Source organism: Podarcis filfolensis (genome assembly GCF_964270895.1).
Source record: "Podarcis filfolensis genome assembly, chromosome: 5".
In the NCBI taxonomy this organism is placed as follows: Eukaryota; Metazoa; Chordata; class Lepidosauria; order Squamata; family Lacertidae; genus Podarcis; species Podarcis filfolensis.
The window spans coordinates 85877600-85891496 of record NC_139608.1 but is presented as its reverse complement, the minus strand read 5'-3'; the positions used below and the strand labels follow the sequence as shown (position 1 = coordinate 85891496).

Genomic DNA, 13897 nt, shown 5'->3' with positions numbered 1-13897 from the left:
TATGTGCAGAGGCCATAATGGGAGCAGACCACACACAAAAGCAAGACTTTAACCACCTAGATATGTGGGGATCTACATATCTGATGGAATTTATTCTTCTGCATAGGCCTGCTTCCATGCTAAAATCTTTAGATGAAGCATTTTTTTATTGGGCTCCAGCCTGGGCAGGCTGAGGGTCAGGTGCCTTGGCAATCCCAGCAGGTATATAAGAGGGCGACCCGGCTTGGGCAGGCCACAGGCCAGGTCGTCCTCTTATATACCTGCTGGGATTGCCAAGGCACCTGACCCTCACCTGAATCTCATAGCTCTCCTGTAGCTGCCTCTGATTAGTTATCATTTAACTCTGGGGAAAATAATTAGCATCACACGTCATGTGCATGGAAGTTGCCGAACCAATTAACCAGCTAGAAGGATTACTGTTAATAGCACCAGTTTTCCTATAACCTGATATTGCTGGATAGTTTTGATGAACTGCAAAAGCATTTTTAGTTTGCTTTCTGTTGTCACCCTGGAACTTTTCTTTATTAGTACCACTTTGTTTTGTACGATTCCCTGCAAATGAAGGAAAACAACTTTCTGCTTGTATATGTTGATAATATAATTTTGGTTACTGAGAACAAACAAGATTGTACAAAAACAAGATTGGGTGCTGGTCTGGCCAGGACATAGGCATCCTGACTGTGACATAGGTGACCTGTGTGCTTGCTTGATTAACAGCTGTTGGGGACTTCAGGGTCCCTGCTCTCCCTTCTTATGGTCTTTGTACTGGACCTGGAGACTCTAATAGAGAGCATTCCATGTCAAGAAGGAGGGCAAGTGGGCACTCTATCAAATGACAGGGCAGGAGCTACACAGAGCAGGGCCTTTTCACTGGTGGTGCCCATTGTATGCCTTGCTCTTCCCAGACCTGCTCTCTTTTGGCCTGTATTTTGGAACTTTATGATTTAAGAAGACTTTGGAAGAACTGGTTGACAAGTCTTATCAGTCACTGACGTATGAGCGGATTTTGTTTGCTGCTATTCTGGGCTTCTGGTGCACCAGGGTTTACACCAGCGTAATAGAGTTGGCTAGGATGCCAGAAGGGATACAATTTACAAGCTTTCTTCATTATCTGCACAGCAGGGGGTGTTTAGTAAACAGTGCAAAGGCTGAGCTGAAGCATTCCCTGCTGGTTACCTGCTTTCAGCAATAGGGGTCACTGTTTGGTAGAACCAAGTTGGTTAGCTGTCAGATTCTAGAGCTCCCTATTGGTGGCTCTTAGGTAATTCACAAAATACAGAGTCCATTCATAAAGCACAGTGTTCATTCATTAAGCAGTAACATAAATCTCCATTGCTACATATTGGGTGTATATTTTAGCGATTGAGTGTACAAGTTTATGGCCATGCTGTAGTGTAGTGCTTATGCGACTGTGAATAAAAGGTGGCTGGGCTCATTGTCTCGGGGTTTGGGGGGAAGAGGTGACAAAACTGATTTCCAATAAGTGCCATGCCTTTATTTCCCTAATGAGTCCTTGAGTCTGTACTCTGAATGGTGACACCAGGGACTTAGAAGGTGCAGGGCCTGTCAGTCCAACCCCTGCACAGTCTCATCAGGGCTGACCTTAAGGCAATTGGGCCAAATTGGGCCCTGCAGGCTGCTCCTAAGGGGGCCCCTGCACCAGGGCAATCTAGATGGATTTTATTTAGATCTATAAGATATAAAGTTTTGCATACTTTGGCTGTGAACTGCTGCCCTACCAAAAAAAAAATTGTAAGTTGCGCCCCACTGTTTCAAATTGAACGCCACTGGCTAGCCCTGAGTCTAATAGTTGCTGGGCCTGAGTTGCCCTGCCCTAGCATGAAGTCCTGGGTTTGCAATTTTGGGAGAGGGGAGACTGCCAGCTGGGGAGCGGGAGGGCTGGAGAGTACCCCTAGATTTAGAGGCCCTAGGCTTCAGCCTACTTAGCCTGTACAGTACATAAATCCGGCACCGATCATCATGTTCACCGTTTAAAAGGGTTGCCAGTCATGCCTGCATTTACCTCCTTTCCCTAACTCTCTGGTCTTTGGGTGCTCCAGAGAAGCCCCGAGGGGACGGACAGACGACCTTCCTGCCGGGACCTTCCTTGTCACCTGGAGGCTTTGGCAAGCCGCTGCCACGGCGACTCCTCCTTCCTCGCCCGAGGGAGCTGGCCGGCCCCTGCCCACAAGCGGGCCTCCGAGGGGGCGGGCCAGAGTCTGGCAAGGGCGGGGCCCGACGACGCCTCGCCTCGCCGGGGAAGGGGGCGGGGGGGGGTGCTTGGCCAGCCGCGCGGCTGCGAATGGGGCGGGCTAGGCGCGCGCTGCTCGATGGCAGCTGCCTGGGGGCGCCGATGGCCTCATCCTTAAAGCCGATGGCCCCCGCGAAGGGGACGCACTCGACGGCGGGACCCTCCTCCAGCAGGCTGCGGCCAAGCGCACGCAGCTCGGCAGCACTGCTCCGCAGGGACTTACGACGAGCGGAGCCGGAGCTGGGCAGCCCCGAAGGCTGGCGCGGAGGCGAGGCGAGGACAACCGACGGCTCTTTCTGGGCGCCCGGACGCCGCGCGCTGTAAGTGGTCGCTGCGCCGGCTTCTCCCCGGGGCGCAAGGCAATGGAGACAGCCGATAGCGGGGCGGGGCGGGGTGCCGGGACAAGGCTGGGTGTGCTCGACGGCTTGCATTGCGCGCCCCTTGCCTTGCTGCTGCCGCCGCCGGGTGTGGTGATGCCTATTCTGCCAGCTGCTCTTGGAAAGGTGAGGCGCATCTTGTCCTTTGTTTGGTCCCGGCCTTCCCGTCGAGCCTGTGGTGTAGGGCGGCCGGTCTTTCTTGTGCTCAGCCTCCCCCTGCCGCAGCCGGTGGGCCGGGCGTGATTTTCTGCAAAGTCCCCCACTCCACGGTTCCCCGGCAGCGCACTGGCTCTGGTTGCCGTCGAGGCTTCGCGAAGGGCTCCTAGGCACTGACGGACGGGGCTCGGGGCTCGGGAACCCGAGGGTGAGTTGATCCGGTGGCTAGGGCACAGTCGAGGCGCCTGGGCAGGAGAGCCGAGGCGATCCCTCCGACTCAGATAAACTCTGCTTTCTAAACTGCAACACAGACGCCGCTTTAGTTTCCGCGCAGAGTCGAAAAAACGGTGCTTGTAGACGCGCGAAATTATGAGCCGGGGTTTCTTTTGTAAGGTAACGGTTTGCTAAAAACAAGCTTGCGGGTGTGCGAGAAAGAGAAGGGGAAGAGAGAGGAAGCGAAATGGCGCGGGGAAAGTCCGTCGGCTTTTGGACAGATAGACAAATGATATTTATGTAAGGACCGTGCTTCTGTTTACAACCGGAGGGATCTTGCAGATTCCCAGAAGAAGAGATATTCAGTCTCCCCCTTGGGAACTCTTGTTTAATTTTTCTCCGCTTTTTGCTGGCAAATACGGCTCCGTATCAGCAGGACTAGTCTATTTTAACTTTGGTTAAAATCTGCCCTCACGAAAATAAAAATTGGATTTTGCCTAGGAAGGAGACCCTTCAGAGAAGAATGATTATTAAATCGACAAACCGCTGCAAAAATGAAAGCCTCAAACGAAAAACAAAACAAAACCCAAATGCATGTTAATGTTACCTTATTAATTCAGTTACTTTATTAATAGTTATTGATTAATAGTTTTGGGACTATTTTCTCTACTCAAGTTTCTATTTATAATTTAACATTACGTACAGAAGACAATATTTTTCAAAGACCAAATCAAAAATAATTTAACAGTAAAATTGTTCAAAAGACATATTGCATCCTGACTTTCTTCGGAATGAAAACCACGGCGACTAGGAAGATGTAAATGCATCTAAATAAACCACAATATCAATACGTTTGTCCGTTAATTTAAAATAATCGCAATTATAATTCAACAAGATAGAATGCAGTAATTTGCACATTCGTGACACCAAAGTACCTTTTCAGTTTTTGCCTGTTTTCTTACTCGGAATGCAACGGTATGCAAAGTTTTATGTCCATAGTAAAACCGTAATTAAAAATATGTCCATAATAACCATCCCCCCCACGAATATTGTGCAGAAGTTACTGTGTGGTTTTAGTTTATCAGGGCTTAATTGGCATTTGATCACCAGTGCGGGGACATTGTGCTCTTTACAAATGACTCCCCCCATCCCATATGATCAAAAACCAGCAGGCATTGCTAAGTCGGTGCCACAAGCAAACTGTGACTCGGGTAAGAAAAGCTCAGCATCTAATCTGGACTGAAAACACCAAATACTCGGCGGACTATTCGCGCACAAGCTGGACTCCCCCCACGTCGCCACCCATCTCCCCAGGGGGCAGGGGGGGCAAGGGGAGGCCGGCCCCTGCTGCCTAATCGTTTTTCCGCAATTCCTTGCTCGCTTCTTTTGCGCAGACTTTTGCATATAAAACACCGTAAGAAAGCACCGTAGCATTTAGAAGGCGGAAAGCCGTCGCCTGCTCTCTGTCTTAGTTGCCATCGGGGCGCAACCACGGAACCGCGTGTGCGCAGTGGCGGCGGTGCTTGGACGCCTTCTGGCCGCCCAGCTGAGGGCAAACCAGGGAGCAGCCCTGCTGCCTCGCTTCGGATCAGGGGATGGGGGTTGTGGGGAGCTGTTTGGGCCGCAATCGGTTCTCCAAAGAGTGGATCTGGGTAAAGAGAGAAAGGAGTCAGTTACGCGCTTTGCACTCCGCGCAAGTTCAGCGAGAGCGGCGGAATGGTGGCAGGAAAAAGAGGCAGCCCCTTTGACATACCACCCCGACCCCCACCCACCGACCCACCCCCGCTCTCATTCGTTGCAGCGGGTTAGATTGGATGACACCCCCCCCCCGGATCCCTTCTAAACTCTCCAATTTCATGATTCCCCGCGCGCTACCGGGTTGATCTGGCGCGATTCGCGGCTAACGCTTTGCAACACTTTTTTCCCCGGCGGAGGGAGCTGGAGGAGCACTTCGTGGTCCCGATCCACAGTTCGGTGGTGGCACCTCCCCACCAGCTCCCCCTGGTTTTGCGGGGACAGCGCGGCCGAGAAAAGGCGCAGCTGCCTTGCAGCTGCCGACCGCCCCGACGTGGCCACTTTCGGCTTGGCAGGAGAAAGCCCGCCTCGTGGGCGATTGGCGAGGCGGCCCCTACGTATCCTGGCAGCCTGATCCCTTTGCTCAGGGCGGGCGGAGCAAGAGACGCCCCTTCCCAGCCCCCTCTCGGAGCGGTGGTGGGGCGCCTCCCAGGAGCGGGAGGGGCGCCCCCTCGAGCCTCGACGGCAGGCGACCCGCTGGTCCCTTGCTCGCCGGGAGCTCAGCGCTGCGGGTTCGAAGGGTGCTGACTGAGTGGCTCCACTGGGGCCGGCGCATGAGATGGCCCCGATGGGCAGTGGCGTAGCGTGGGGGGTGCAGGGGGGGCCAGCCACACCGGGTGCAACATCTGGGGGTTGGGGTTAGGGGGCGCAAATCCATGGGTTAGGGGGCGCAAATTACTTGCCTTGCCCCGGGTGCTGACAACCCACGCTATGCCACTGCCGATGGGTTTGGACAGTGGTTCTCAAATTCCCCCCCCCCATGGCAACTTTTTTCAGAATAAAAATTTGCTGTAAGATTTTTGTTTTTTTAATTGACAGGTGAAATAGCTCATTTCCTAGAGTATGAGGCTCTTAATCTCAAGGCCACGGGTTTGAGCCTCACTTTGGAGACAAAATATTCTTGCATTTCAGGTTGTTTGGACAATATGACCCTCTTGGTCCCTTCCAACTCAATCATTCTATGATTCTATGAGAAGAAATGTATTGGGAAATAAAATCACAAGTAGGATTACTCTCATTTTAAAAAGACATCTGTGCATATTCTGCAAGTAAAATACTGTATTTTTTGCTCTATAAGACTCACTTTTTCCCTCCTAAAAAGTAAGGGGAAATGTGTGTGCGTCTTATGGAGTGAATGCAGGCTGTGCAGCTATCCCAGAAGCCAGAACAGCAAGAAGGATTGCTGCTTTCACTGCGCAGGAATCCCTCTTGCTGTTCTGGCTTCTGAGATTCAGAATATTTTTTGTTTTTGTTTTCCTCCTCCAAAAACTAGGTGCGTCTTGTGGTCTGGTGCGCCTTATAGAGCGAAAAATACGGTAATTGTTTTGGGCTATGCTATGCTATACTACACTGAAATGTTTAAGTGTTTCTTTGATTGCCCTTGAATCTTCCTGCCACACTTTCTATCTTTTTCTGCCACATTCTTTGAGAACCCCTGGCTTGAACAGCAAATCGCGACCCATCCCATATTTTGTGTGTAGATTTTGACTAACGTGCAGGCAGCTTTGCTAAGTGGGAAGGTGGTGTAAAGCTCAGTGGGCTTGTTTTGGGGGTGGGGAATGATGGGAGGTCATTTCACTAGGACTTTACCGGAAATGGGAACCAAATCTCTATTCTTCCCTTTCTGCATCCATGACGGGGAAATGGGATTCCTGCCACAGACAGGGCTGTGAGTTGGCAGCCCTGAGATGTTCCTGGATTGCTGTGTCTGCTAAAATACCAGGGTTGCCTTGAATTCTCTCTGGCATGAAAACTTGAGGCCATCCTGGGTATTTTCAGGCCTAGTGGGGCAGGGGTATGATTCTCTTTTCTCCAACAAGTAAATAAGGTGACAACGAGGCATTCAAGTTTTGCTGTTGTTTGAGACAAACCAGCGTAGAGGATGTCAGAAGATGTGGGGAAATAATTAGACTAGATACTTCTTTCTTTTCCTTTGTCCGGGTTCCCATCTCATGCTAGCAGTCTCAATGGTAACACTTTTTTGCTTGCATTGCTGATTCGACTCAAGCTCTTTTTGTTTTGCAAAACCAGTCAGAAGACAGGACCAGGGAGTTTGACGCAGCTTACTGACCAGCCAGGCAACTACGTGACGCCGGTGGCGCTGTGGGTTAAACCACAGAGCCTAGGACTTGCCGATCAGAAGGTCGGCAGTTTGAATCCCCGCGACGGGTGAGCTCCCGTTGCTCGGTTCCAGCTCCTGCAAACCTAGCAGTTCGAAAGCACGTCAAAGTGCAAGTAGATAAATAGGTACCACTCCGGCGGAAAGGTAAACGGCGTTTCCGTGCGCTGTTCTGGTTTGCCAGAAGCGGCTTAGTCATGCTGCCCATATGACCCGGAAGCTGTACGCCGGCTCCCTCGGCCAATAAAGCGAGATGAGTGCCGCAACACCAGAGTTGTCCGCAACTGGACCTAACGGCCAGGGGTCCCTTTACCTTTACCTTTTTACATGGCTGGTCAGGAATGTAAGCCCGGTCTCCCTAGCCCATCTCAATGTATTGTGGAATCTATTGTATACATCCACACCTGTGCATATGTATAAATACAGGTAATGTGGGGATCATGGGCGTAGCCAGGATTTACGGCCTCGGTCCAGTATACCTGAAGGAGCGTCTCCACCTCCATTGTTCTACCCGGACACTGAGGTCCAGCACTGAGGGCCTTCTGGCGGTTCCCTCACTGCGATAAGCCAAGTTACAGGGAACCAGGCAGAGGGCCTTCTCGGTAGTGGCGCCCTCCCTGTGGAACGCCCTCCCACCAGATGTCAAAGAGAACAACTACTACCAGACTTTTAGAAGACATCTGAAGGCAGCCCTGTTTAGGGAAGCTTTTAATGTTTGATGTAGCACAGTATTTTAATATTCTTTTGGAAGCCGCCCAGAGTGGCTGGGGAAGCCCAGCCAGATGGGCGGGGTATAAATAATAAATTATTATTATTATTATTATTATTATTATTATTATTATTATTATTATTATTATTTTGGGGGGGTGGAGCAGGACACCCACCTGTCACCATCCTCGGTCTAGCAGATTCAGAATGAAGTGCCTCAACAACAGTTGTTTCAAATTACTTTCTTTTGACCCCAAGTGCTCAGACGGACCTGTCAAAATCATCAGTCGTTTGAAAAACTAGGAAGCTAAATAAAATATTGACATCAGGGAGTACCTTTCATGTGGTTAATGAGTATATATTGCAAAATTACAAAGAACAATTTTTGGGGGTCTTGTTTTTAAAAAAATCTAAACTAACACAAGTTTTCTTGGATTTGCTGAAAATCCAAGTGACCTCAGCAAGTATTTCAGTTTCAAAGATGATTCTGATTGTTTCTACTTTTAGTTAAGTATTTTTATTTATTTACTTGATTTGGGTGGGGGGATGCAGCCCCCAAAACCTCTCTGTCCAGTCCTTGGGACTTTCCCCAGGCTGTGCCCCTCCTTGGGTCAAAGACCCTCTCCACAAGGCACATCCCTCCTCTCCACCCTCCTGAAATGATTCTGCCTCATGTGAACTGATGGGGACGCACATTATAACCTTACATGACCCTGTGTAAAGTGTGGCTTCCTGTGGGATACCTGGAACACAAGTGTTTTGGCACTAAGGAGCCTGTTGGCAGGAGATTAAGAGGACATGTTGTTGTTGTTTTGATGGGAGAGTGGGAGATTTGGGAGAGGGAAGATCATGTGAAACCACAGAGACAGACAGAGAGAGAGAGAGAGAGCAAAAAGCAACATGCAGATAAGACAGTGGAGCAGGGAACTGCTGCCTCCTGCCCTAAAACATCATTCTCCAGCCAGGGAATGGCAGGATGAATCTTACAGCTGCTTCGCAGTTCTGGACTGTAGCAGCGGGAACAGAGACTGCTCTAAGAGACCATAGCTGATTCTTTGAACTCTATCCTCTCCTGTTTTTGTTGCTGTAGTTATTTAGAGACCCACCTTAATTTGAATATTTGTTTCTGAACTGTTCATTTTGCTTCTTCCCTTCTTGTTAAATCAGTGTTTGTAAGTGGGAAAATGTAAACTGGGTGAAGTCCAATGTTAGTTAGACTCACTAAAGGTAAAGGGACCCCTGACCATTAGGTCCAGTTGCGGATGACTCTGGGGTTGCGGCGCTCATCTCGCTTCTGGGTCATGTGGCGCTTCTGGCGAACCAGAGCAGCGCACAGAAACGCCGTTTACCTTCCCGCCGGAGTGGTACCTATTTATCTACTTGCACTTTGACGTGCTTTCGAACTGCTAGGTTGGCAGGAGCAGGGACCGAGCAACGGGAGCTCACCCCGTCGCGGGGATTCGAACCGCCGACCTTCTGATCGGCAAGCCCTAGGGTCTCTGGTTTTGACCACAGAGCCACCCGCGTCCAGTTTGACTCACTAGACCCACTGAAATAAATGGGCTGAAAACTCTTATCACCCACTTCCTTTTAAAAAATCCATTTATTAGAAAATTGAAAATGAGGGAAAGCAGAGGAAAAAATGGGAGAAAGTAATGTCCAAATCTTTGTACATTAAACAAGAATCTGAAACAAAAAGAACCATACAAAGGTATAAAAAGAGCAAGCGTAATATAAAAATGTGATATTGTTTAAAAAAATTAAGACCAATGATGCCAATAACCCTAACAATGTTAAAAACTTTATAATGTGTGTAGGATTGCCGCCATAATGACTATTTCTTAGCAATTCTTAAAAATTGCTTCAATAAATCCCACTGTAGCTTTTGAGAGTGCTTCAAAAGTTGCCATAATAGCAATCTACCAAATTTTCAAGCCATGCAAGCTGACATAATGTTTGATACCACCCCACAATATTTAAGAAGCAGCATTCTAGCCCCAACCAATTTTTTAAAAATCTAATTTCAAAATATATATTATAGTCGTGTCTTTGGAATAGGCTCTACAATAATTTGAAAAAAACTTTTATCAAAAAGTGCTGCACGCGATCATATGCCGCCAAATATGTATAGAATGTCCATAAATTCATATGTGTAAAAATTAGCAATCTTGTGTACACTGTACAAAAACTGTATGTTCACTGAATGTAACAGATGAACAGCCCTGTTGTCTCTTCCAAACTATTCCTAAGGAGATAAAATAAAGTAGTGTACAGTGGTACCTCAGGTTACATACGCTTCAGGTTACATACGCTTCAGGTTACAGACTCTGCTAACCCAGAAATAGTGCTTCAGGTTAAGAACTTTGCTTCAGGATGAGAACAGAAATCGGGCTCTGGCGGCGCGGCAGCAGCAGGAGGCCCCATTAGCTAAAGTGGTGCTTCAGGTTAAGAACAGTTTCAGGTTAAGAACGGACCTCCAGAACGAATTAAGTACTTAACCAGAGGTACCACTGTATGTCTTCCTGAACAGGGACAGGTGGCATAAATAATATACACCGAATTGTTCCAGAGCACAAGTGACATTATCAATCTCTCCTCTGAATGTTCAGTATTTAATCTCTTAGACCTTTTAGAGTAAAGGATGTTTAACAGCAATGATAAATCAGCCACCCTTAGCTGGACTTGAGCTCTTCCTTTGAATGGTGGGCAAGAATGAAAATCGGCAGTTTTGTGAAGTCTTGCCATTGCTTATAAAAATTATAAATCCACGTTTCCAAAGCTTCCAAGGTAGTACAGTACAAGTAGCATCAGGGCAAATTTAAACAATTGTAATAAGTGGAACAAAATCAGCAGCAGCAGCACCACAGGGTCACATCCCCCATCCCTGGAGAAGAACATGATCTCAAAAGCTGTAAGACCAGAGAAACTCCACACCTCACCATGAGGGCAATTGTGGTTGAGTTCCCTTTTCTCCTCACCTTAACATGGTGTTAGTAGCTCTTGCAGCAGCCCATCGGAGAGGTTCCTGAAGGATTAGTCAGCAAATTCCCCCTAGCCTACAGAACAGATGAACTATCACAACAACAGCACACAGTGTTTCGTTTTTCTTTTGTCGTCCCTGTTTCATAGACGGGAAGTTCAGCTCGCTGTCTGGAGCAGGTAGCCCTTTACCTAAAAGGCAAGGCCTCTCCAGCTTGTCATTTTCCCAAATGTTGTTTCTTTCCTCCACTGCTAAGAAATCTGCCTTAACAGTACCTTGCATAGGAAATTAAGTGAATCTGACTTTAAATAATTTTTAAAAACAACTTTCCCGGCTTCTCTTCTTTCATCTCTGAATATTGCACCAGGAAAACCAACTCATCATCTGTTAATATGCATGGGAATGTTGCAACCCACATAAAGCAAACAGGATTTATGTTAATGTTGTTGTTACTTTAATAATTACCTATATCCGCAAGCAAGCACTCTCTTTAGTCCTTCGAAAATGTGATTCCGTGTCACACTTGGGAGAAAGTAGGAGCAGAATGAGAATCAGTGACCCAAATTTTCATGCGTTTTTCCAGTTCTAGGAGTATAATTTGTTATGGGTGTAGCATCTGAACAAAATACCTTCTCAGAGTTTGTTTCAAAGGATTGGTTCTGATATAACAGGCCTGTCCAACAGGTCGATCTTGAGATCTACCGGTCGATCACGGGATGTCCCTGGTCAATGTTGGTCGATCACGGGCCCCTGACGCCCCCCCTTTTCCCAAAAAAGCTCAACAACTCTGGTCAAGCCAATGAGTAGATCACTGCCTTTTTTTTATAGTGGGAGTAGATCATAGTCTCTTGGAAGTTGGACAGCCCTGTGCTATAACATTTGCAGGATGATCCCCCTAGGGGGAAGTGTTAATGCATTTTTTTAAAAATAATATTTATTGAAAATGTTTTAAAATTATAAAAAACAGAAAAAACAGAAAAAGACAAAACAGAAAAATAGAGAGAAAAAATACTTTACTTTAAACTCACTTCTGCAGGTTTAAACAGTCCAAAAAGAAATCCCCCTTCTTCTCCTGCTACCGAAGGGGGGTTCCACGATTTTAAATGATGAAAGCCAATCCTTTAAAAGTAATTTTCTAAGCTCTAGTTTACGTTGTCTTTGTTTTATTCTGACTACAAAGAAACGGAAGGCTGACTTCCTGTTTAGACCTTCCCGTTTCAGTACCAAATTGAAATAAATTTTGAGTCCAATTCCTCTCTTCTGGCCAGTCCTTATTTAAAGTCCAGTTGTTCAAGATTTAAGTACTCACGGGTGATTCTTTAGATGCCAAATTGTCCCAGGAAAGAGGCAGCGCTCTCTGGCAACGGCTATGCGGCTTCGCTCCACGGAAAAAGCAGTTGACTCACAGCACCGCGCCACTTCCCCCTCTTCGCTTCGGAGCCCGTTAATGGGTTCCTTTGCGGGTTGGGGGGGCGCTAAAGGTGCCCGCTGAGTCCCATGGTCACAGGCTTCATCCGCCTGTGATTTTTTAAAGGGTCCCCGCTTCGCCGTAGCGGAAACGACCCGTTTCGCGCGGAGCTGGTCCCTCCAGAACAGAGGGAGACCGTCATTGCTGATGGCGCCACCCCGGAAGTCGGGGGGAAGTGTTAACGTAATCCTAATGGGACACTTTCTTTATTTGGTTGTTGCCATTCTAATGCTGTGTATACCTTAATCTGTTGTGCCCCCACCTCTGGTTTTGAATCTAAGTACACGCATTGCTCGGTCCCTGCTCCTGCCCACCTAGCAGTTCGAAAGCACATCAAAGTGCAAGTAGATAAATAGGTACCACTCCGGTGGGAAGGTTAATGGCGTTTCTGTCTGCTGCTCTGGTTCGCCAGAAGCGGCGTTGTCATGCTGGCCACATGACCCGGCTGTATGCCGGCTCCCTCGGCCACTAAAGCGAGATGAGCGCCGCAACCCCAGAGTCAGTCACGACTGGACCTAATGGTCAGAGGTCCCTTTACCGTTACCTATTCTAAGGCTGTGTATACCTTAATCTGTTGTGCCCCCGCCTCTGGTTTTGAATCCAAGTACAAGCAACGTTACCTCATAGTGTCTTGAGAAATACTGTTGTTTGATATATTTTCCCTCAAACCAGCTCCAATCTGAAAGGAAAACTGAAGCCATATTTCCTCCACAGTTAAGCTGTGTAATAATAATAATAATATATTATTTATACCCCGCCCATCTGGCTGGGCTTCCCCAGCCACTCTGGGCGGCTTCCAACAAAATATTAAAATACAGTAATGCATCAAACATTAAAAGCTTCCCTAAACAGGGCTGCCTTCAGATGTACCTTTGAGATAGTTGTTCTGCCTGCATGGATGACCGCGTCTGCACAAATGAAAAGGAGTTGAGGGAACACTGCAGGAAATCAGGCAATGCACATCCTTGCCCCTCTCCGATGTGCACAGCAGAGTGAAAATGTGACTTGAAATGCAGCCGGGGGGGGGGGGGAGTGACCTCTCTGTGTTTTAAGCCACTAATGTATACCTGAAGGAGCGTCTCCACCCCCATCGTTCAACCCGGACGCTGAGGTCCAGCGCCAAGGGCCTTCTGGTGGTTCACTCACTGCGAGAAATGAAGTTATAGGGAACCAGGCAGAGGGCCTTCTCAGTAGTGGCGCCCGCCCTGTGGAACACGCTCCCACTAGATGTCAAAGAAATAAACAACTATCTGGTCTTTAGAAGACATCTGGAGGCAGCCCTGTTTAGGGAATTTTTTAATGACTGATGTTTTAATGTATTTTTAATATCTTGTTGGAAGCTGCCCAGAGTGGCTGGGGAAACACACACGGAGCATGATTTTTGTTCTCATCCTGAAGCAAAGTTCTTAACCTGAAGCACTTTTTCTGGGTTAGCGGAGTCTGTAACCTGAAGCCTATGTAACCTGAAGCCTATGTAACCCGAGGTACCACTGTATTAGTTTTTGGCCTAAGCTCACACATTGCAGGTCTGTCCCAGAGCCCACCCAGACAGATCGGGGTTTTTTTGCAGGTGAATTCTGCAGCATGTCAATGACACAATAAATTGCAGGGAGGGGACAAAAATAGTGAGCAAACACGTCATATCAAACTCCACCCACTAGTGCGGACAGGAAACATCAATACAGATAAAAAGTGCCACTCTCCTGAGATGCAAGAAACACACCCTTTGGGGCTGCTGAAATGAAGGCAAAGTAGGGTGAGGACTGGAAACCAGGAGTGAGTTTTTTGTGTGGGATGGATTGTGGAGGCAGCTCTAATAATGACAACATTT

The 13897-nt window shown here is 47.9% G+C and overlaps 1 protein-coding gene across 3 annotated transcripts in view; it reads left to right on the top strand.

Moving 5' to 3' along the window:
* Positions 1 to 2302: 2302 nt before the first annotated feature.
* PITX3 (paired like homeodomain 3) overlaps positions 2303 to 13897 on the top strand; it is a gene marked incomplete at its 5' end in the record, with an annotated part of 26492 nt that continues 14897 nt past the window's right edge. The window contains one exon of one of the 3 annotated variants that reach the window (XM_083615941.1): positions 2303 to 2571. In XM_083615941.1, coding sequence (XP_083472067.1) covers positions 2303 to 2571 — 269 coding nt within the window. Of the gene's footprint in view, positions 2572 to 2659; positions 2755 to 13897 lie in introns of those variants that run through there. The other 2 variants (XM_083615942.1, XM_083615943.1) reach the window with 2 other exon arrangements.